This window comes from Microcaecilia unicolor, chromosome 1, assembly GCF_901765095.1.
Source record: "Microcaecilia unicolor chromosome 1, aMicUni1.1, whole genome shotgun sequence".
Taxonomy (NCBI): domain Eukaryota; kingdom Metazoa; phylum Chordata; class Amphibia; order Gymnophiona; family Siphonopidae; genus Microcaecilia; species Microcaecilia unicolor.
In genome coordinates, this window is record NC_044031.1 from 214230141 (window position 1) to 214255237 (window position 25097).

Consider the following 25097-nt stretch of genomic DNA (forward strand, 5'->3'; position numbering starts at 1 on the left):
GTCTTCCTTCCCCCGAAAAATCGTCTACCTGTAGAGGTAGAAGCTGAAGGTTGCCGGCGGGCGAATTTGTCGAATGCGGTGTCCCGCTGGTGGAGAGACTCTACCACCTGTTCGACTTTTTCGCCAAAAATGTTGTCCGCACGGCAAGGCGAGTCCGCAATCCGCTGCTGGATTCTATTCTCCAGGTCGGCAGCACGCAGCCATGAGAGCCTGCGCATCACCACACCTTGAGCAGCGGCCCTGGACGCAACATCAAAAGTGTCATAAACTCCTCTGGCCAGGAATTTTCTGCACGCCTTCAGCTGCCTGACCACCTCCTGAAAAGGCTTGGCTTGCTCAGGGGGAAGAGCATCAACCAAGCCCGCCAACTGCCGCACATTGTTCCGCATGTGTATGCTCGTGTAGAGCTGGTAAGACTGGATCTTGGACACGAGCATAGAGGAATGGTAGGCCTTCCTCCCAAAGGAGTCTAAGGTTCTAGCGTCCTTGCCCGGGGGCGCCGAAGCATGTTCCCTAGAACTCTTAGCCTTCTTTAGGGCCAAATCCACAACTCCAGAGTCGTGAGGCAACTGAGTGCGCATCAGCTCTGGGTCCCCATGGATCCGGTACTGGGACTCGATCTTCTTGGGAATGTGGGGATTAGTTAAGGGTTTCGTCCAGTTCGCAAGCAATGTCTTTTTTAGGACATGGTGCAAGGGAACGGTGGACGCTTCCTTAGGTGGAGAAGGATAGTCCAGGAGCTCAAACATTTCAGCCCTGGGCTCGTCCTCCACAACCACCGGGAAGGGGATGGCCGTAGACATCTCCCGGACAAAGGAAGCAAAAGACAGACTCTCGGGAGGAGAAAGCTGTCTTTCAGGAGAGGGAGTGGGACCAGAAGGAAGACCCTCAGACTCCTCGTCAGAGAAATATCTAGGATCTTCCTCTTCCTCCCACGAGGCCTCACCCTCGGTGTCAGACACAAGTTCACGAACCTGTGTCTGCAACCTCGCCCTGCTCGACTCAGTGGAGCCACGTCCACGATGGGGGCGTCGAGAGGTAGACTCCCTCGCCCGCATCGGCGAAGCTCCCTCCGCCGACGTAGTCGGGGAGCCTTCCTGGGAGGTGGCCGCTGCCGGCACCGCACGCGGTACCGACGTCGGGGACCTCAACCTGGGCGATGGGCCAGCCGGCGCCACGCTCGACGGTACCGGAGGCGCAAGCACCGCCGGTACCGGAGGGGTAGGGCGCAACAGCTCTCCCAGAATCTCTGGGAGAACGGCCCTGAGGCTCTCGTTTAGAGCGGCTGCAGAGAAAGGCTGAGGTCGATGCAGGCGTCGACGTCAGGACCTGTTCCGGGCGAGGAGGCTGTTCCGGGCTGTCCAGAGTGGAGCGCATCGACACCTCTTGGACAGAGGGTGAGCGGTCCTCTCGGTGCCGATGCCTGCTGGGTGCCGAATCCCTCGGCGACCCAGAGCTCTCGGTGCCGACGCGGGGAGGAGACCGGTGTCGATGCTTCTTCGACTTCTTCCGAAGCATGTCACCGGAGCTCCCCGGCACCGACGAGGAGGACGTAGAATCCAGCCGTCGCTTCCTCGGGGCCGAGGCCGAAGAAGGTCGGTCTCGGGGGGGCTGTACCGCAGGAGCCCTCAGGGTGGGAGGAGACCCACCCGAAGGCTCACCGCCACCAGCAGGGGAATGGACAGCCCTCACCTGCACTCCTGACGATGCACCACCGTCCGACGACATCAGCAGACGAGGTCCCGGTACCACCGACGTCGATGCAGCTATCCGATGTCTCGGCGCCGATGCAGAGGCCCGATGCCTCGATGCACTCGATGCACTCGATGCAAGGGCGGCCGAGGAAGATGGTCTGGACGCTGACGACGTCGATGCACTCGAAGATCCCGGTGCCGATGCCGACGAAGAGCCCGAGAACAAAACGTTCCACTGGGCTAGTCTCGCTACCTGAGTCCGCCTTTGAAGCAGGGAACACAGACTGCAGTTCTGAGGGCGGTGCTCGGCCCCCAGACACTGAAGACACGACGAGTGTCGATCAGTGAGCGAGATAACCCGGGCGCACTGGGTGCACTTCTTGAAGCCGCTGGAAGGCTTCGATGTCATGGGCGGAAAAATCACGCCGGCGAAATCAAAGTCCGAAATGACGGAAAAAGAGCACCAAAAACTTTAGAGGGAGAAAATCTCGACCGAGGCCGAAAAGAGGCCTACCCCGACGACGAAAGAAAACTTATCGGGGCCAAAAGCTGGAAATACGGGGAGGATTGACACGAAACCCGGTGGAGGGGTTCCGGAGCACTTCCCGAGTACAAGAAAAGCTTTTCCGAAGAAAAAAAAACACGTTCAACAATATGGACGCGCGAGGTCGACTCTCCGGGGCTCGACACGGCGAAAAATACGACCGTACCGAGTGCGGACAAAAGAAGACTGGCCGGCTCGAGCCGGTTTCGGGCGGGAAGACGGCCGCGCATGCGCGGTGCGCGCGGGCGCGCGAGGGCTAGCAAAGGACTTTGCTAGTGAAGATTCCGATTGGAGGGGCTGCCGTGGACGTCACCCATCAGTGAGAACAAGCAGCCTGCTTGTCCTCGGAGAATACATGATACTAGCCAATTCATCAATGTACGCTGATATGTTAGGTTTGCTTAATTGATTTTGGTTTATTGTTTTTACTTTAGTTTTTAAAAATGTTTGGCAATTTGCTGATTGTATCTTGTAATCATATATATTACTTTCTGTATCTTTTTGAAAAATTCATAAGTAAAGATTAAAGAAAAAAAGAGAGAGAGACAGTTACAGAGACTTCCTGATGAACTCTGTCTTTTTCAGGTTCATGGGTCATATGGCCTTTATCTGCCGTCATGTTTCTATGTTTCTGTGTCCAGCATTCCTTCTCTATATCCTCTTTCTCTTCCCCCTCCCCAAATCCAGCATCTCCTCTATTTCTCCTTCCCCTCCCCTAAATTCCCTAGCATCTTTCCTCTGAGTCCTTATTTCTCACCAAACACCTCCTTTAGCTCTTCTCCAACTCCTCCTGTCCCCTGCAGCAGCTTCCTTCCTTGGAGCCCCACTAGCCCCTTACCCATGGCTACCATTGGCTCTCCTGAAGACGCAGCGGAAATGTCATCCTCAGAAGGCAGCATGGCACCTCCCACAAGTATGGGCTCTGATGGCTCTGCAGCATCTCACCCTCACAGAAACAGGAAGTCTGTATCCTTGGGGGGTGAGGGGGACGGGAGTCAAGACACTGCACAGTGGTTAACGTACATGAAGCTGGGAGGTCCTGCGCTGCCATCTGAGGGTGACATTGCCACTGCAGATCCTTGGGCTGCCAGATGTAGGCCGCATCGGCGGTGGTGGATGGAGGGAGTGCCATCTGCATTCGTCGGTCAGCCACTGCTCGATGGGACTGAGATGTAAGTGGATGAGCCCAGGCCCACCTCTGGCTACCTTCCTGTTTCCAGCACTCATATATCCCCATAGTGCTCTCTCTCTCTCTCTGCCTCCCTTTAACCCCACCCCCATTAAGGATATACCCTCCATAGCTCTCTGCCTCTCACCTCCTCAGCACACACACATTCCAATAGAGCTCTCTCACTTCCTCCCCCCTCACCCACACCTTCACCCCAGCACTCTTCACTCAGCTCTCTCCCTTCCTGCTCCAAATGGCCCTCTCCCTTGCACAGATGCAACAGATCTCTCCCTACCCTATCCCCACAGCACTGGCACCCAAGCTCTTGCTCCCACCCCAACAGATAACCAGAACCCTTGCTCCCCTCCTTCCTTCTCAAGTGTCTCTTGCTGCTCCCCCTCACATCAAACAGCTTCATCCTCCTCCTCCCGTGGCACAAATACAGCTCTCTCACTTCTCACATCCCCCTCCAGGCTCACAGCTTCCACCCTCTCCTTCGGCCCACACAAATGCAGCTTTGACCTCTCACATCCACACCCCCCCCCCCCCCCCAAGCTCAGAGCTTCCACCTTCTCCTCTGGCAGCACAAACAAACCCACCCAGCTCTCACAATCCCCGCAACTCACAGCTTCTGCCTTCTCCTTCCAGGACACAAAGAAACCTAGCTCTCACCTCTCACACCTGCCTGCCTACAGCTCAAACCTGGTGCTAGTCAGAAACGGATGTAAAGAAGATTGGCTGTGAGTCAGGCCACAGCTTCCGCCACTGCTGCTTTGATATTTAATGCAAAATTTGAAGAAGCAGCTCTGTGAGCAGCTGTTCTTCTTTTACTTTCACTTCTGACCAGAGCCAGGAGGGGGGTGGGAAGGTGAGTGCATACCTGCTTGAGTTGTCACCACTTTGCCTTGGGTTGGGGAGGGAAGAGGGAAGTGTACCAAGGCTGCTGCCAATGCTGGCTTGCTTTCTGCAGCCCAACCAAGCTGCGCCTATTCAGGCTGCAAAACCTAGGCACCAGGTGTTATTTTTTTTAGTCGCCACAGTGATCTGGCACCTGGGATTTGTTGATCCTCGAGTTAAGGGACTATTCCAGAGTTTATCATAGCATCAGAGATGATACTCTCAAGTAACCTCAGTCTATAGTTTAATTCCCTCCCACTCACCCCTGGCCTGATCTCCGATTTATAGGCCCTTGAAACAACTAGAAAGCTAGAAAGTTAATTAGGACACATCTAACTGCCAGTAATTAGCTCTTACAAATAGTCTACTTAGGTCTATAGAGGGGAACCTACAAATAACAATACAAATAATAAAAAAAAAACTAAATATTAGCATAGCCTAGAATATAACTAACAATTGTAGGGGACTTCAGTCTGCAAATTCCTACTCCATTAGCAACTTAATTAAGAAACTGTCAATAATAAGATAGAGTTAGCAGTCCAGCAGCAAGATGGGGGCTATCCAGTCTTTTGCACCAAGTGTCTTATATTTGATTATCTCCCAGTTGGTGAGAGGTCATATGTGTGTACTCAGTACAAAGAGCTGCTAGCACTCAGAGAACGGGTCCGAACCCTAGAGGCTAGAGTAGCGGAGGAGCTGACAGAGACAGAGAGGTATAGTAGATATGTCTCAACTCCAGTCTGGCAACCTCTGTGCTGCCATAGAGGAGAAAGGTCATCTTGAGGCAGTGGACAAAGAAATGATATTAAAAGTCTGGTGTTTAAAAAGTTCAATTTTTTACTCTGCAACTAAAGTGAAGGAATGCCAGATGGTTCAGATTATTTTCAATGTCTAGCTTGCCGAGCTAAAGGTTAGAAAGGTCAGTGAGAAATGAAACTCTGTCCCTTGTGATTGATGGATTGCTAATGCAAACACATATGTATCCTATTATGAACAAGGTATATTGCAGGCAATTTAAAAGTAGATTCTAAATAATTCTAGATATAAATGAGTTAGATTTTAGAAGTTCTTAATATGTAGATATGGCTTATAAGGAATTCTGATTCTGCTTATTTTAGAATATGTCTTATAAGGATGCTTACTTTAGAATATGCTGTATTCTGTGTAAATTAATAAGTTTTGTTTCTGTGTAGAATGTCTGTTAAATTCTGTATTACTCTTTGTCTGCTGTTTAAGAGGTCAAACATGTGTTTTGAATTATCTGCAGTTCTGGCTGATTTGATGTATGGAGCTGATAGGTGAAAAAGGTCAGGACTAGTCAGCTCTCTTCTCCTTGATTAATTATAGGTAAAATGTAGGAATGGATCTTGAAAGAAATAACAAACTATAGCTGTATGCTATTAAGTAAGACTGGCCCTTGACCCCTTTAATGAATGCCAGAGTTTAGTTAGCAGTTAGTACTAGGAATATGAGAATAATAAATGTAAGAATATCCATTATCCTCTAAGTGAACCCAGGTTAAGCTATAGATGAGAAATCAATCATAATAAGAACATGTAAGAGATGGGAGCCACAATGTCTGGTTTGAGAGGCCCCAGGTCACAGGTCAGTTTAGGATGTCTGGAACCTATGTAACTGATATTTGTATAGAGCTGATTGGTTGAGGCAAGGTAATCAATCTATTCCTTAACCAATTGGAGAGTAAGGGGGCTAGGCTAGGCTAGATAGAACTGTATTTAAGTGGGAGAAGAAGCAGTTTACGTCAGAAGGAGCTCAGAAGAAAGAGAAGGACAGAAGGAACAGACAGAAGACAGCAGAAGAAGAGAAGCAGCTGAGACAGAAGCCACAAAGACACAGAGAGCTGAGAAAGAGAAGAAGAGACTTAATGCTGATGTTCTACTTTGTTTGCTGGCAAATAAAGAAGATTTTTCTCTCATTTTGATGTGTGCTGTTTGACTCCTGAAGTATCATAAATTCATGCATCCATTCCTGCAACAATCTAAAGGGAAAGCATCACCCTGGAGAGGCAAGAGGTAATCCTGTACCCAGGACCAATCCCCCAGGGGATGCAATATCCTCTCACATCGAGGATGCATCTCCAGAAGGGATAGGATGGCTGTATTAATTGGAGATTTAATCATTAGCCATGTAGATAGCATGGTGGCTGCTGGACGTGAGAATCGTTTGGTTACTTGCCTGCCTGTTGGAAAGGTGGCGGACCTCACACGTCACTTACGGAGGATTTTAACGACAGGTTACAGATTACTAACAGCAGATCAACAATTTCATGCTTGAGTTCTTTCAGTATCCTAGGGGTGCATACCATCCGATCCAAGTGATTTACTATTCTTCAATTTGTCAATTTGGCTCAGTGCATCTTCCAGGTTCACAGAGATTTCTTTCAGTTCCTCCAGATCATCACCTTTGAAAATAATTTCTAGTGAAAAGCACTCCGGAGGGAGTTGAAAACATGAAAAAGAATCTGCAGAAGTTAGAAGAATGGTCTAATGTTTGGCAATTAAAATTCAATGCTAAGAAGTGCAAAGTGATGTACTTAGGGAGTAGAAATCCAAGGGAGACATATGTGCTAGGTGGTGAGAAGCTAACATGCACAGACAGAAAGAAGAATCTTGGGGTGACAAAATCTGAGGATCTGAAAGTGACAATACAGTGTGACAAGGCGGTGGCCGAAGCCAGAAGGATGTAGAGAGAGGTGTATCCAGCAGAAGAAAGGAGGTGTTGATGCCCCTGTACAAGTCGTTGATGAGGCCCCATTGAAGAATCATTTTGGAGGCCATATTTTGATAAAGATATAAGAAGATTTAAAGTGGTCCAGAGGAAGGTGACAAGGATGTTATGGGGCTTGTGCCAATATACATATGAGAAGAGACTGGAAGACCTAAATATGTATACTCTAGAGCAGAGGAGGAACAGGAGAGATGATACAGACATTTAAGTACTTGAAAGCTATTAATACAAAACAAATATTTTCCAGAGAAGAGAAAGTGGTAAAACTAGAGGACATGAATTGAGGTTACGAGGTGGTAGACAGGAATAATATCAGAAAATTCTTTTTCAAGGAGAGGGTGGTGGATGCCTGGAATGACCTCCCAAGGGAGGCGGTGGAAAAAAAACTGTGGTGGAATTAAAAAAGGCGTGGGATGAACACAGAGGATCTCTAATTAGAAAATGAATGATATAAAAACAAAACTTAAAGGGTTACATATGTGTTTGCAGTTCAAGTGGTGCTTAGATGACAATTCTGGCTGCATCAACTAAGGCCGGTGCTGGGCTTGTTTGCAGGGTCTGCGTCCCGCATATGGCGAGTCCCGCATATGGCGATCCATTTTAAGATGGGCTGGAGAGAGTTTGACGGAAATTCCAGCGGTCTGGAACATGAGGACAGTGCCGGGTAGACTTTTATGGTCCTTGTCCTGCAAACGACAAGATGGATTTTGATAGGCTGGAATGGACTTTGATGGCAACTCCAGTAGTTGGAACATAAGAACAGAGCCAGGTGGACTTCAATGGTCTATGTCCCAGAAACACCAAAGAATATCACAATCATTGTTGATTTAAATCTTGATTTGATCATGAATGTGACTGTTGGGCAGACTGGATGCACCATTCAGGTCTTTATCTGCCTTCACTTACTATGTTTCTTCCATAAAGACCGAAGCAAAGAATTCAGTCTCTCTGCTTGGACTTGTCATCCTGAGTGCTCCTTTGCTCCTTGATGATCTAATGGTCTCACAGATTCCCTCACGGGCTTTCTGCTTCTGATGTACTTGAAAAGTTATTACTATGAGTTTTTGCCAGCCTTCTTTATCAATGCTTTGCAGCTAACTTGCCAGTGCTTTCTATTTTCTTCCTTTGGATCCTTTTTCCATTTTTTGAAGGATGTTCTTTTAGCTTTAACAGCCTCTCTCACTTCATCTTTAACCATGCTGACTGCCGTTTGCTCTTCTTTCCACCTTTGCTAATATGTGGAATACGTCTGGTCTGGAATTTCAAGATGGCATTTTTAAACAGAGTCCATGCCTGATTTAAAGTCCTAACCTTTGCAGCTGATCCTTTAGATTCTTTTTAACTATATTCCTCATTTTATCATGGTTGCCCTTTTGACAATTAAATGCTGCCACAGTAGATTTCCTTAGTGACTTCATTCCAGATATCAGCTCAGATTTGATCATATTATAATCACAGTTTCCCAGTGGACCCAACGCTGTTACCTTTTGTAATATGCCCTGCATTCCACTAAGGTCTACTCGAAAATAGCTCTCCCTCTTGTCGGTTCCTGGTCCAGTTACTCCAAGAAGCAGTCATTTATTACTTACAGAAATTTTTCCTCCCTATAACTCCCTGTTGTAACATTTATCCAGTCAATCTTGGGATAATTTGAGTTCTCCTTCCTGAAGCAGCGTTTGCAAAACGAGGGGACCTTGTTGAAAGTTTGAGACTTGTGGATAGACTTTTGTTTAAAGAGAACTGGATATCTCTGAATGATGGTTGGTGGATTGTATAATGAATGCTATGAGAACTGTGATTGATATATGATGTTTCCAGAGCCTCAGTATGATTTCAACAACTTGAAGAGACCACTCAGATAAGTATCTGTATTTTTCCATTCATTAGTCTTTTTCAATAGTTTAAAATCAATAAACACATCATATTATCCTTGCTATGCCTTTGGATTGATTACATCTCTGTGAATTGAATAGCCAATCATTTTTTCTCCACAAATTGGCTTAGTGGAGGTTTTTTTTTTTTTTACAGATTGGGCTTTTTTTAATGTGTTGTTTTTATGAAACTGATGATAATAAAGGTGTCTTCTATTAGAAGCGATGGATGAATTACACCTCTTCAGAAGCTTTGAAGTTTCAATATAACATTTTTTGTTTTGATAATGAAAGATTTTTAGGCATGGCAGATATGATATGATCACTTAAGTTCTGTAAACATTTCTTTATCTGTCTGTTCGTTCTGTCCTGGTGGACGGTAGTAAAGCCCTACCAGTATACTCCTTCCCTTCACACATGAAATTTCTACTCATAAGGATTCCACACTATCTGTTTCACGTAGAATGTTTATTTTGTTTTACTCAATTCCCTCTTTAACATATAGCGCAACCTCCCCCCTTCCAATATGATCCACTCTGGGGCTCATTTTTAAAGCAATTAGACTTACAAAGTTTGTAAGTCTAAGTGCTTTGAAAATATGCCTATCTATCATTGTGGCCACTATGTTGATTTTTAAATCAGGTAAATTTGATAGAGTTTCATCCCTTTTGGAAAACCTCCATTGGCTTCCAATTAATTTATGTATTGAGTTTAGTGATGTGGTAGCCATGTTAGTCCACTTTTAAAGGTAATAAATAGAAATAAAACAAAAACATAGAAAAGAAAATAACATGATATCTTTTTATTGGACTAACTTAATATATTTTTTGATTAGTTTTCAAAGGTAACCCTGATCTGAAGAAGAAGGCTGTGTGCAGAGCACTACTCTGTTATGATGAAACTTTGTACAAGGTGCATCCGCCACTAAGGCCTGAAGCTCACTGATCCTGCGAGCTGAAGTAACAGCCACCAAAATTATGCCTTTCAGGTCAAGTACTTCCGATGCTCAAAGGGAGCTTTCATCAGCTGGGTGAGAATGACGTTGAGGTCCCATGACACAGCTGGAGGTTTTATAGGGGGCTTTGTCAACAGCAAACCTCTCATGAAGCGAACAACTAAAGGCTGCCAAGAGATGGGCTTACCCTCTACATGGTGATGGCAAGCACTAATAGCACTGAGATGAATCCTTGCGGAGTTTGGTCTTGAGACCAGACTTGGAGAGGTGCAAAAGGTATTCAAGCAGAGTCTGTATAGGCAGGAAACAGGATCTAGGGCCTTGCTCTCACACTAGAAGGCAAAACTCCTCTGTTTGAAAAAATAACATCTCTTCAGAATCTTTCCTGAAAGCCAGTAAGACTTTGGAGACACCCTCAGAAAGATGCAAGGAAGCTAATTCTAAGCTCTCAACATCCAGGCCATGAAGGCCAGAGACCAGAGGTTGGGATGCAGAAGAGATCCCTCATTCTGCATGATGAGAGTTGGAAAACACTCCAAGTTCTTTGGAGGATAACTCTATAAGAACAGGGAACCAGATCTGCTGGGGCCAATAGGGAGCGATGAGGATCATGGTCCCGTGGTCTTGCTTGAGTTTCAGCAAAGTCTTCTCCACGAGAGGAATGGGAGGATACTCATACAGAAGTCCTGTCTCCCACTAAAAGAGGAAGGAATCTGACACTAGCCTGCTGTGGGCCTGGAGCCTGGAACAGAACTGAGGGACTTTGTAATTAGACTGAGTGGCAAAGAGATCCACCGAGGGGGTGCCCCAATCTCGGATGATCTCATGGGCAACGCCCATGCTGAGGGATCATTTGTACGGTTGCATGACCCTGCTCAGTCTGACGGTCAGGCTGTTGAATTGCCCGCCAGGTAAGTGGACTTGAGGAGCATCCCTTGAACAACTCTAGGGGGTTACTTTTTTTTTAACCTCACTCTGTACTTGTGGACTGCACCCATGCTCTGCTCAAATGCCATCCCTGCATACACATACCAGCAAAGTACATTCCATCTTGTCATGTTGGGCGCTTTTATGCAAGTTACTATAACAGCCCATCTATGTGTGTAAATGCACCAAGGTCCAGGGTTCCTAGACATGGACTGGGTTCCTTTCAGGTTTTCTCTTGGCTAAGTCTGAGAAGATAGAGACTAATTTGCCAAAACACCTGTGAACTGAACTCTGTACTGTAAGCTCTTTGAGCAGGGACTGTCTTTCTTCTATGTTTGTGCAGCGCTGCGTACGCCTTGTAGCGCTATAGAAATGCTAAATAGTAGTAAAGTTCAGACGCAGCTCTGTGGCCTTCCCAAAGACTGTGTAACCAGCTGCACAGAGCAGGGACCTTGGATTATTCCTGATCTACAAGAGCTTGCAGGTATTCTGCTGGAGCCTAGAAGAGGAGTCGATTCTTTACATCACCCGAAGTCTGGGACCTACAGATCACAAGGGTGAGATTGCAGGGATTTTCCTCTTCTGCTCGGGATTTAGTTAGTTTGGTTTGCCTGTGACTGATTGGTTGTAACAAGACCTATGGTTGTTAGCCTAATTCTGCTGCTGTTGGTAATCTTTTCTCAGGATACTATAGTTGTGTATATTGTAAGGAATATGAGGAGGAGAGGGAGAATGAAAGCGCAAGGGGGAAGGAGGGGGCTGGAGAGAGAAAGAGAGAGGGTTCATTTTCCCCTGAAGACTGGAGGAAAGGGAAAAACTACAACTCCCAATAGCCCCTGAGTAGGACATACCATAGAAACAGGGACTTCCATTCCCAACAGCCCCCAGAGGTTGCTAGGAGAAGGACAAGAGGGGGGAATTGGGAAAACCTGTCACAGAGAACTAGGCTAAGGGAACAGGTTCTGAGCCTAACCAATCAGGGAGATCAGGAGCAGCTGAGCGGTGGGTGTGGTGAAGAACCCATGGATTGGCAAGGGGAAGAAAAGGGGGAGGAGGAAAGACAAGAGGAGCCGATGGATACTTCTGCTCTGGCTAAACTGGGAGGCACCCAGGTGAAACAGCAGCTGGCTGCATGGTATGAAGGCTTGGTAGAAAAGGGAAAAGGTGGCTAGCCCAGAAGGGGAGTTAAGAGAGCATGTTTACAACTGTTGGGTATTGGGGTGGTGGTCAGGAGGTACTGCTGGCCAAGTTGGGTGGGACCCTTTTACTCTCCCTGTGGTGATTAAGAGAGGAGGGAGAGGGGAAAGGTAGTGCTCTGCTTAAACTGCTTTATATGAACTGCTGGGTTTTGTTTTCTTTGAACCGTTTGAACTGCTCTGTTTTGGGAATTGCTTGGCATGAACTGCTTTATATGAACTGCTGGGGTGCTTTAACTATTTTCTTCGGGTTAACTACTGTATTTTCGGAATCATTTCTTTTTGGAGTGCGGGGTTTTGGACATTGGGGGCCAAGCTGCTTGGACAGCAGAGTAAGTACCTTATTTACTCGGTGGATTACCATACTATCTGTTACCTGGAGGATTATCTTATATGTTTTGTGCCTAAATAAACTGCAAACTGCCTCAGTGATGAGTCGGATCTATACTTAGAGGGCAGAGTAGGACGTGCCCAGGGGGATCCGAAGCGGGAGGTTTCACTATATATATATATATTTTTTTTTTCATATATCTATTGGTGTAATAATCAGTATATTTTGGTAGTGTACAGAGTTTTGTAACTTGCTTTGTATTTTGCCACATTGTTATTTTTATATCTATAATAAATAATATATTTCCATTTTGGCCTTATTCTTTTCATTGTTGGACAGCCTGACTATAGCCTAAGGGCCACAATTAGATACTCTCATATCCATAGCAAGCAAGCCCAGAATAATTGCTGTGAGTGATTATCTGATATAGAAGTGCCTGCAGCACAGAAACAACTGCCCTCGGCCCTCATGATACAGGGGGCTTCAAACCTGCATAAAGCTGAAGGAGATACAGCCTGCTGGTAGGCTTTGGGACCTCCTCCCAAATTTCTGCCCTGTGCCTAAGCACCAGTGCATGCTCTATGAATAGCCATAGTTGGGAGATGTATACGTGTCCTTTGATCAAAGTCTTTACATACCTTTCAGTGTTTCTTGCAGTGCCTGTGCAAATGCTGCTAATCTGTGGTTGTCACCGGAGTTCTTCCCTGAGTTCTCCCCCACTGCTGCTGAGAGGTGAATGTTCACCAGTGTTAATTCATTTTCTCCTATCTAACAGGGAGGACATCAGAATAAAGCTAGAATTAGGATGATCACTCACTTACAGAAGCATTCCTTCCTACGCATGATGTGCAGTGCTTACAGGCCTGCCTCAAACAGATATCTTTTTGCCTTTTCACAATATTACACCATATGTTTTGAGCTGTATTTTTCTAAAATCCCAAAGTGCGTCAACAAATACAGAGAAAAATATAAACAGATATTTGTCTTTGCTACAGCAGTCAGTCCTAGTGTTTGCCCAATGGCTATATGCAAGGAAGGAACTATGTACACTCACAAACACACCCAAATTCTACACAGGTCACTCAAACTTGAGTACAGAGCCCAGATGTGCGTGTAAACTAATTAGTCAATTTGGTGCCAAATGCCAATTACTGATTTTAATTGGAGTTAATTGGTACTAATTTGGACTTACATGCACATCTGCCTCTGCGCTATCCTATAATGCTGCGCATCTGAAGTGTCTTGTGCACAACCCAAAATGGAGCGTGGCCATGGGACGGTCAGGGGTGCTCCAAAGATTTAGGCGATGTTACAGAATATCAGGGTTATGGGCTCAACTGTTGTGCTAGGATTTATACCAGGTTTCAGCTGGCTAAGTCCTCGTGTCCAAAGATGGGTGAGACAATCCACTCTACGCACTGTTCCATAAATGGTGCTCACCCTGGAACGTCCTTTAAAGAACTGCACTTTGCGCAGATTTTTCCCGGTGCCTAAATTTGAGCACCATTTAATGAATCTGGCCCACACTGTGCACACACACTAAGTACTGTACAAATTACTGAATTATTTTCAATTGCTCCACTTTGGAAACTAGGAGGGGGACCTTCTATGACACAAATTACAACAGCAAAAAAGAATTCCATCGCTTGTGAGACTCTAAAAGCAAAATCCAAATGCAGGTGATACAAAACTAATGGACTGAAAGTCAGACATAAATATCTCAATCAGATCCTAAATTTAAAGAAATACTTCAATTTTTTTTGTAACTTTTTGTGAGAAAGAGATCTTGATAGATTTTCATTACTGACCACCAGGCTATGAATGCTATCCATATCTGAATGATTGTCAACCTGCTAATGATCTGATGCCATCCTCCCCTTCTTAAAACAGGACATGTTAATATTCATCTGACTTCTGGCCTTGATGGTATACTGCTTCCAGGTGGTACTCAATAGCTTGCAGTAGCTTACCTTGAAATGTGCAAGATAAGACTGTGGATAGGTGTGTTTCCCGTTGCCATTACTCTGTAGATTCTCCTGCAAGACTGCACCCGTCAGCTCTATGCCTGCAGTGGTGTCCCACAAATAGCCAGCATATTCTACACCCTAGAATTTAATTAAAAAAAAACAAAACAAGCAGTCAACATCATTCCAGAAAGATAGCAAGAAACATCAAATCATAGCTGAACTATAACCTGTTTTCAGCTCTACTTTTCTAATGGTGAATATTCAGTTTTACAGCCTGCTTCTGGAGTAGACAAAAGTAATTAGGCACAGTAACACGGCAGACTGTGCTACAGTAGCATCATTCCCGATTGTGGTAACATATCACTACAGCAAAACCCATGCACGACATCAGTACAGAACGAACTGTCAGAAACATGGATACAGCTACTGGTGTAGGGATCTATCTTATAACATTGAGAAAAAGTCTGTGAATCCCCTAGGATGGTCTGTACTTTAGCATTCAGCACAATTTATACGCAAAACATGATTAGGGGGATGGGACTCGATACACACACCCCTTTCTGTGGTTACAATCTAAGTGGTTTACATATTATATGCAGGTACCTAGTTTGTACCTGGGGCACTAGAGGGTTAAGTGACTTGTCCAGAGTCACAAGGAGCTGCAGTGCGAATCAAACCCAGTTCCCCAGGTTCTCAAGCCACTGCACAAACCATTAGGCTACTCCTCCACATTAGATCCTAATCTAAATCTTGAGAGAGAAAGATAGCCTCATTTAATAAATAACTTTGACAAAAAGATATATTTTAAATATTCATTTAAGAAAATGATTAACACTTGGGGGGATAATTCAGGCCACTGCACTAACCATTAGGCTACTCCTCCACATTAGATCCTAATCTAAATCTTGAGAGAGAAAGATAGCCTCATTTAATAAATAACTTTGACAAAAAGATATATTTTAAGTATTATTTAAGAAAATAGTTAACACTTGGGGGGATAATTCTATAACTTGGCACCTCAATTTAGATGCCACAATAGGGCACCCTCAGCACCAATGCGATTAAAGTTTCAGTGAATGCATAGAGGCATTATAGACTACAGTACAGCAGGGGTGTTCAAAGTCAGTCCCTGAGGGCTGTTACCCAGTTGGGTTTTCAAGATTTCCTCAATAAATATGCATGATGTCTATTGGCATGTACTGCCTCCATTGTATGCAAATAGATCATGCAATCCTGGGTTGCAGCCCTTGAGGACCAACACTGCGCAGTAGAGTCTCGAATATCCGATATAGACAGAATTGGCAGGTTGTTGAAAAGTCGAAAAGTCACATAATACAGAAAAAGTGGATGAAGGACGAAATAGAAGTACAGTGGTGGAAATAAGTATTTGATCCCTTGCTGATTTTGTAAGTTTGCCCACTGACAAAGACATGAGCAGCCCATAATTGAAGGGTAGGTTATTGGTAACAGTGAGAGATAGCACATCACAAATTAAATCCGGAAAATCACATTGTGGAAAGTATATGAATTTATTTGCATTCTGCAGAGGGAAATAAGTATTTGATCCCCCACCAACCAGTAAGAGATCTGGCCCCTACAGACCAGGTAGATGCTCCAAATCAACTCGTTACCTGCATGACAGACAGCTGTCGGCAATGGTCACCTGTATGAAAGACACCTGTCCACAGACTCAGTGAATCAGTCAGACTCTAACCTCTACAAAATGGCCAAGAGCAAGGAGCTGTCTAAGGATGTCAGGGACAAGATCATACACCTGCACAAGGCTGGAATGGGCTACAAAACCATCAGTAAGACGCTGGGCGAGAAGGAGACAACTGTTGGTGCCATAGTAAGAAAATGGAAGAAGTACAAAATGACTGTCAATCGACAAAGATCTGGGGCTCCACGCAAAATCTCACCTCATGGGGTATCCTTGATCATGAGGAAGGTTAGAAATCAGCCTACAACTACAAGGGGGGAACTTGTCAATGATCTCAAGGCAGCTGGGACCACTGTCACCACGAAAACCATTGGTAACACATTACGACATAACGGATTGCAATCCTGCAGTGCCCGCAAGGTCCCCCTGCTCCGGAAGGCACATGTGACGGCCCGTCTGAAGTTTGCCAGTGAACACCTGGATGATGCCGAGAGTGATTGGGAGAAGGTGCTGTGGTCAGATGAGACAAAAATTGAGCTCTTTGGCATGAACTCAACTCGCCGTGTTTGGAGGAAGAGAAATGCTGCCTATGACCCAAAGAACACCGTCCCCACTGTCAAGCATGGAGGTGGAAATGTTATGTTTTGGGGGTGTTTCTCTGCTAAGGGCACAGGACTACTTCACCGCATCAATGGGAGAATGGATGGGGCCATGTACCGTACAATTCTGAGTGACAACCTCCTTCCCTCCGCCAGGGCCTTAAAAATGGGTCGTGGCTGGGTCTTCCAGCACGACAATGACCCAAAACATACAGCCAAGGCAACAAAGGAGTGGCTCAGGAAGAAGCACATTAGGGTCATGGAGTGGCCTAGCCAGTCACCAGACCTTAATCCCATTGAAAACTTATGGAGGGAGCTGAAGCTGCGAGTTGCCAAGTGACAGCCCAGAACTCTTAATGATTTAGAGATGATCTGCAAAGAGGAGTGGACCAAAATTCCTCCTGACATGTGTGCAAACCTCATCATCAACTACAGAAGACGTCTGACCGCTGTGCTTGCCAACAAGGGTTTTGTCACCAAGTATTAGGTCTTGTTTGCCAGAGGGATTAAATACTTATTTCCCTCTGCAGAATGCAAATAAATTCATATACTTTCCACAATGTGATTTTCCGGATTTAATTTGTGATGTGCTATCTCTCACTGTTACCAATAACCTACCCTTCAATTATGGGCTGCTCATGTCTTTGTCAGTGGGCAAACTTACAAAATCAGCAAGGGATCAAATACTTATTTCCACCACTGTATACTGAATGCATATTTCAAGAGGAAGCAGTAAAAAAAAAAAAAGAGTTTAAAACTTAATGTGCCCAAGAATCTTACCTAGCACTGTTGCTTTTTAAATAAACATGATGCCGGGAAAGAGAAACTTGTGTGACATCACAGAAGTATGTCAGATAATCCAGAGCACTGGATAAGTGAAGGTCTGATAAGCGAGACTCTACTGTACTAGCGTAAAGCCGTGTTAGCACGCTGCAAAATAGGCTTGCCCACTTACCACAGACCAATGGCTGTTAGAAGTTGGCATGCCTAAGTGCGCCATGCTATACATGCAGCTGATAGTATTCTTTGCTGGCCTACCCATGCCCGTGGTCCACCTATGCTCTGCCCACATGTACACACTCCTTGTAGTTATACACTAAGTCAGCTTGGCATGTACTTTATAGAATAGTGCCTAGCACTTACGTACGTAAATGCCAATTATTGTTGCCTCTGATGTATATAAGTGCTAACATCCCTACATTCCTCCCCGTGAACTCCGCTTGCTTGACAAATCTCTCGTTGTCCCCCTTCTCCTCCACTGCTAAGTCCAGGCTTCGCTCCTTTTCTCTCGTGGCACCTTATGCCTGGAATAAACTTCCTGAACCTATACGTCTAGCTCCATCTTTACCTGTTTTCAAATCTATGCTGAAAACCCACGTTTTCACTGCTGCTTTTAGCGCCTAGCCACTACTCAATTGCCCTCCCCTTGTCCCTTCCTTCCATCTCACCCATTACTTCCCTCACCCGTAACCGTCTTGTCTGTCTGTATTATTTAGATTGTAAGCTCTTTTGAGCAGGGACTGTCTCTTTGTATCAGGTGTTCAGTGCTGCGTGCGTCTGGTAGCGCTATACAAATGCTAATAATAATAATAACATTCTATAAACCACAAAGTCAATATTAAATGCAATTTAACTGGTCGGAAATGGCTCCTGGTCTGTTAAATTGCTTGTTCAGTGCTAGTTGGTCATTTTTAGTGGCACTTAACTGGTTAGCACCAAACTCAAAACCAGCTATTTAAAATCTTTAGACTTGTTCATAAAGTACTTCATATCTCTCTCTTGGTTACTGATACCTTACAACCCATTCCTTAAGATCTTTCCTCCCAGAACCAGTTTGTAACACCTTCCCTCTGACAAACTGTATTTGACTCCACTCAGACCACAATTTTTGGTGTTACCGCCCCAAAATTGTGGAACGCCCTATTGACTGCTCGCCGCTCATAACTATCATTTAATAAATTCAAGGCTCAACTTAAAAAAACATTCCTGTTCCATGATGTCTTCTATTTACCGCAATACTAATTCATTTCTCTCCAGATATTTCTCCTTGGGGCATTAGTGTTTCCTAGAGCAAGTCTAGACCTAGATGATCAGTTCTTTCACTTCTTTCTGTTTTCCTCTAATATGATAATTAACTTACAGATCAATTGGCTTTCCTTGAGAGATGTCTAAGCTAAGCTGGGCATTTTCAGACTTGGTTCGATTGTAAACTGATGTTACCTGTGTCGTACTCTTAATATCTACTCGGTAAACTGCTGATTTTACACCTCCTTCTATTCTATTTTTTAAAAAACCCGAAAAATAGACCTGTCTTTTCACTTGCAGAGGGTATGACCTCTAAAAGTTCCTATTATCTGTCTTCATCCTTACAAACTGCCTATAACTTAAAATTGCTCTTGCATTGTGATTTCATGTTCTTAGAACTGTGTTTTGAACCTTCTGTGCCAGTGATTTCATATTTTTATGATGGAATTGTCATAAAGATGCTTTTATTAGACCTGTGTTTTCAACTTTCTGTGCCAGTGACTTAATCCAGTCAATTTGGTTTCATAGAATCTGGTGACTCTGGTGAATCTGGTGTCAAAGGTGCTTTTATTAAAATTGTGTTCTGAGACTTCTATGCCAGTGACTTAATCCAATCAATTTGGTTATATAGCAGCTGGTGACTCAAACTGTGTGCCTCTGGAGGAGGGGCAATTGTGTATAGCTGTGTGGTAAAAGAAAAAACAGAACATTTGCCTTAACTTGACAGCTGTCTGAGCTTAGCTGGGCATTTTCAGACTTGGTTTGATTGTAAACTGATGTTACCTGTGTCATGCTCTTAATATCTATCTGATAAACTACTGCATTTACCTCCTTCTATTCTATCCTATTAAAAAAAATAAAAGACCTGTCTTTTCACTTGCAGAGGGTCAGACTCTATAGTCCCTCCCACACCTAGGTGAACTCCCTTTATATAGGACAATCAAGGGACAAGTATCTTCATTACACCCTAATTGATCAATCTTATTCCTTGTTATCCTCTATCTCAGTTCATTTTTTCACACTTGAGAATCACATTAACATGATCTTCATTCAGTGCAATACATGTTCTGCTTTAATCCTAAGGCAAACTATCTGGAACCTTATACTTACATCGCAACATAATACAAGCAAATTCACCACAATAACCACACCAAACTTTTCCCTTCCTGTCTCAGACACCCTGAAAATTCTCGGAGTTACCATAGATCGAAATCTTACACTAGAAAATCATGTAAAAAACACAACCAAGAAGATGTTCTACTCAATGTGGAAGCTTAAGAGAGTAAGACCTTTCTTCCCAAGGACCATCTTCCGCAACCTGGTACAGTCAATGGTGCTGAGTCACCTAGACTACTGCAATGCACTCTACGCTGGTTGTAAAGAGCAAATCATCAAGAAACTTCAAACAGCCCAGAACACCGCCGCTAGACTCATATTTGGGAAAGCAAAGTATGAAAGCGCAAAACCCCTAAGAGAAAAACTACACTGGCTTCCACTTAAAGAACGTATCGCGTTCAAGGTCTGCACTCTAGTTTATAAAATCATTCACGGAGAAGCCCCGGCATACATGTCAGACCTGATCGACTTATCACCCAGGAACGCTAAAAGATCATCCCGCACATTCCTCAAGCTTCACTTCCCCAACTGTAAAGGAATAAAATACAAACACATGCGTCCAGCTTTTCCTACCTAGGCATGCAGATGTGGAATGTATTGCCACTTAACCTAAAAACAATTTACAAATTAACTACCTTTCGTATATCCCTGAAGACCTACCTCTTCAACAAGGCATACCACAATGAGCAACAATTATAATCGTAACATATCACTTCTGTACCTTATATTCTAATCTGATTTCTTCCAAGATTTGTTTGCATAACTGTTTAATTCTATTAAGTTTTTTTTCTATGTACTCAATGTAACACCAATTTGTATTCTTCTCACTCTGGAATGGCGAATGCCATAACGGAGCATTGTAAGCCACATTGAGCCTGCAAATAGGTGGGAAATGTGGGATACAAATGCAACAAACAAACAAACAAATAAATAAATAAATAAAATCTGTCTCCAAATATCAGCTTCGAAAGATGAGATCAACAAACGCATGAAGGAACTGGCTACAATTAAAGAAGCATCCAGGATGACTCAATTCCCAGACACCTTACCACCACCACTGCCACAGAGAATGAAATAGTAGGCTCTAGTAGACTAAGACCTGTGACACAGAAGCACTCAACCTCCCAACCTTTGCCCCTGTCTAATTCTTTTGCTGTGTTGCATCATTATGATGCTGAAAAAAGAAGTACTGAGGTGGAACCAGAGGCAATTAAGGTAGCACAACCCAAGAAACATCCTCCAAACAACGACAGATTGATGAAAATCAGAAAATTATTACTGCTAGGAGACACTATTATCAGAGGCATTAACTTAGGAACACAGTTCAAGGGTTCCAACCTAGTGAAATGCCTTATAGGATCCTTGAAATGCCTTACAGGATCCTCAGCTACCAGAAGTACCGACCAAATACTGAACGTGATCCGACAAGAGAGCAATACTTCAAACACTGATGTTGTAACTCACCTGAGGACAAATGACCTGGCCAACAATAGCAAGCTTACAGCACATAGAGTGTTACAGAAGCCTGGGGAGGGACTGAAATCTTTGGTTCTGACTGCCGGAAAGAGGGGGGGACACCGGTGCCGGAAAGAATATTTGAAGCGGGGGAGTCGGAGAAACTAAACAAATTCTCTGTAACCTTGGAGGATGTAATGGGTCAGTTCAGCAAGCTGAAGAGTAGTAAATCACCGGGACCTGATGGTATTCATCCCAGAGTATTAATAGAACTAAAAAATGAACTTGCGGAGCTACTGTTAGAAATATGCAATCTGTCCCTAAAATCGAGTGTAATACCGGAAGACTGGAGGGTAGCCAATGTTACTCCGATTTTTAAGAAAGGTTCCAGAGGAGATCCGGGAAATTATAGACCGGTGAGTCTGACGTCGGTGCCGGGCAAGATGGTGGAGGCTATTATTAAGAATAAAATTGCAGAGCATATACAAAAACATGGACTGATGAGACAAAGTCAGCACGGATTTAGTGAAGGGAAGTCTTGCCTCACCAATCTAATGCATTTTTTTGAGGGGGTAAGCAAACATGTGGACAATGGGGAGCCGGTTGATATTGTATATCTGGATTTTCAGAAGGCGTTTGACAAAGTGCCGCACGAAAGACTCCTGAAGAAATTGCAGAGTCATGGAATCGGAGGTAGGGTATTATTATGGATTAAGAACTGGTTGAAAGATAGGAAGCAGAGAGTAGGATTGCGTGGCCAGTATTCTCAGTGGAGGAGGGTAGTTAGTGGGGTCCCGCAGGGGTCTGTGCTGGGTCCGTTGCTTTTTAATGTATTTATAAATGACCTAGAGATGGGAATAACTAGTGAGGTAATTAAATTCGCCGATGACACAAAATTATTCAGGGTCGTCAAGTCGCAGGAGGAATGTGAACGATTACAGGAGGACCTTGCGAGACTGGGAGAATGGGCGTGCAAGTGGCAGATGAAGTTCAATGTTGACAAGTGCAAAGTGATGCATGTGGGTAAGAGGAACCCGAATTATAGCTACGTCTTGCAAGGTTCCGCGTTAGGAGTTACGGATCAAGAAAGGGATCTGGGTGTCGTCGTCGATGATACGCTGAAACCTTCTGCTCAGTGTGCTGCTGCGGCTAGGAAAGCGAATAGAATGTTGCGTGTTATTAGGAAGGGTATGGAGTCCAGGTGTGCGGATGTTATAATGCCGTTGTATCGCTCCATGGTGCGACCGCACCTGGAGTATTGTGTTCAGTACTGGTCTCCGTATCTCAAAAAAGATATAGTAGAATTGGAAAAGGTACAGCGAAGGGCGACGAAAATGATAGTGGGGATGGGACGACTTTCCTATGAAGAGAGGCTGAGAAGGCTAGGGCTTTTCAGCTTGGAGAAGAGACGGCTGAGGGGAGATATGATAGAAGTGTATAAAATAATGAGTGGAATGGATCGGGTGGATGTGAAGCGACTGTTCACGCTATCCAAAAATACTAGGACTAGAGGGCATGAGTTGAAGCTACAGTGTGGTAAATTTAAAACGAATCGGAGAAAATTTTTCTTCACCCAACGTGTAATTAGACTCTGGAATTCATTGCCGGAGAACGTGGTACGGGCGGTTAGCTTGACGGAGTTTAAAAAGGGGTTAGATAGATTCCTAAAGGACAAGTCCATAGACCGCTATTAAATGGACTGGAAAAATTCCTCATTTTTAGGTATAACTTGTCTGGAATGTTTTTACGTTTGGGGAGCGTGCCAGGTGCCCTTGACCTGGATTGGCCACTGTCGGTGACAGGATGCTGGGCTAGATGGACCTTTGGTCTTTCCCAGTATGGCACTACTTATGTACTTATGTACTTATGTACTTATGAATTCCTATATAGGGGAAGGGAGAAGACTACGCAAAACAGTGGAATTCAATAAGTGGCTTGAGTCTTGGTGTAAAGATGAAGGTTTAGATACATAGCAGCATGGGGCAATATAACAGGCTGTTCTGTAGTGATGGGCTACATCTTTCTGTGACTGGAAAAAAGGATACTTGGGGACAAATTCAGAGGGTATGTTTCTAGACATTTAAACTAGAGGGTGGGGGTGACAAGAGAAACAAGGGAATTCAGAAAGTCACCCCCAGAATAAACATGATGACAGAGAGAAAGGTCAACTAAATATAGAAAACCACCTAAACTCACTTAGCACTTGGAAAGCAAGGAGCACAAATGCCTGTAGTCTAAGCAAAAAGGTTCAAGACTTGCAAGCCCTGATGTTTGAAGAAAACTTGGATATTGTTGATATTACAGAGACGTTATTCACATGAATGGGTTGTGACCACACCAGGCTATAATCTTTTTAGGAAGGATAGAGAGGGCAGAAGAGGTAGAGGAATGGCACTGCATGTCAGAGATAATATTAGAGCGGCTGAAATGTGTTTTCAGTAAGTTTTTAAAAAGTGCTACAATCCAGCACTGTGATACCATGAGAGAGGGTTGAGGAGTAGGCCTGCACAATAACACAGCCGGAAAAGGGTGTAAAACTGAAAATAAGTGCTTTATTCACAGAAAACCTGAGGCCTGTTATGTCACAGGGCCAGGAACATAGGGTGAAAAGTCTCTTTGGTTTAATGAATAGAGTCTTAACCAGGGCCTATGGCCAGTGGTGTGCTGGTAAAATTTTAACAACAGGCTCTCTCCCCGGTCCACCTCGGCGCCCCCCGTCCACCACTGCACCCCCCCCCCCCCCAATCCATCTCTGCGCCCCCCCCAAAATTGCAGAGCTAGCTATAGCCGGGGGGGGGGGGGGGGGGGGGCAATGCATTACTCTATCCAGGAAAAAAAAAATTAAATGATCCCAGGTTCCAATCTAATTCATGTTTAATATGGGATAAAATGCCATAAATAAGTAAATAAATATAAACTTTTAATGTTCAGCACCTGATTCTCAAAGTGGACTTATTCCAAACACTATAATGAAAATAAAATTATTTTTTTCTACCTTTGTTGTCTGGTGACTTTGTTTCTCTGATCATGCTTGCCCAGTATCTGATTCTGCTGCTCTCTATCTGTTCCCTTGACTCCGTTTCCAGGGCTTCCTTTCCATTTATTTCTTTTCTTTCCTCCTTTCTTCTTCATTTCTGGTCCTCTGCAGACTTGACTGTACAGTGGATCCAGCTTCTGCCTATTTTCTCCATCCATGTGCAGTTTCTCTCCTCACTTCCTTTTCCCTCATCTAATCTCCTTCCTCTATCTTCCCTCCATGTCCAGCATTTCTTCTCTCTCCCTTCCCTTCCCTCCATCCATGTCCTGAAACTCTCCTCTCTCCCCTGTCCTCCTCTATCCATCCATACCCAGCAATTCTCTTCTCTCCCCTGCCCCCCTACCCATCCATGCCCAGCAATTGTCTTCTCTCCTCTGCCCCCCTCTATCCATCCATGCCCAGCAATTGTTTTCTCTCCCCTGCCCCCCTCTACCCATCCATGCCCAGCGATTCTCCTCCCTCCCCTGCCCTCCCCTCTCATCCATGTCCAGCGATTCTCCTCCCTCCCCTGCCCTTCCCTCCTGCTCCCATCCATGTCCAGCGATTCTCCTCCCTCCCCTACCCTCCTGCTCCCATCCATGTCCAGCGATTCTCCTCCCTCCCCTGCCCTTCCCTCCCGCTCCCATCTCATGTCCAGCGATTCTCCTCCCCCCCCTGCCCTTCCCTCCTGCTCCCATCCATGTCCAGCGATTCTCCTCCCTCCCCTGCCCTTCCCTCCTGCTCCCATCCATGTCCAGCAATTCTCCTCCCTCCCCTGCCCTTCCCTCCCGCTCCCATCTCATGTCCAGCGATTCTCCTCCCTCCCCTGCCCTTCCCTCCTGCTCCCATCCATGTCCAGCGATTCTCCTTCCTCCCCTGCCCTTCCCTCCTGCTCCCATCCATGTCCAGCAATTCTCCTCCCTCCCCT

At 44.9% G+C, this 25097-nt stretch overlaps 1 protein-coding gene across 1 annotated transcript in view; it reads right to left on the reverse strand.

The window, feature by feature from the left end:
* The window catches only part of EEPD1 (endonuclease/exonuclease/phosphatase family domain containing 1), a 226499-nt gene that overhangs the window by 21440 nt on the left and 179962 nt on the right, over positions 1-25097 (reverse strand). The window contains exons 4-5 of the mRNA XM_030204174.1: positions 14302-14436; positions 12970-13099 (exon numbers count right to left, since the gene is read on the reverse strand). Coding sequence (XP_030060034.1) covers positions 12970-13099; positions 14302-14436 — 265 coding nt within the window. The remainder of the gene's footprint in view (positions 1-12969; positions 13100-14301; positions 14437-25097) is intronic.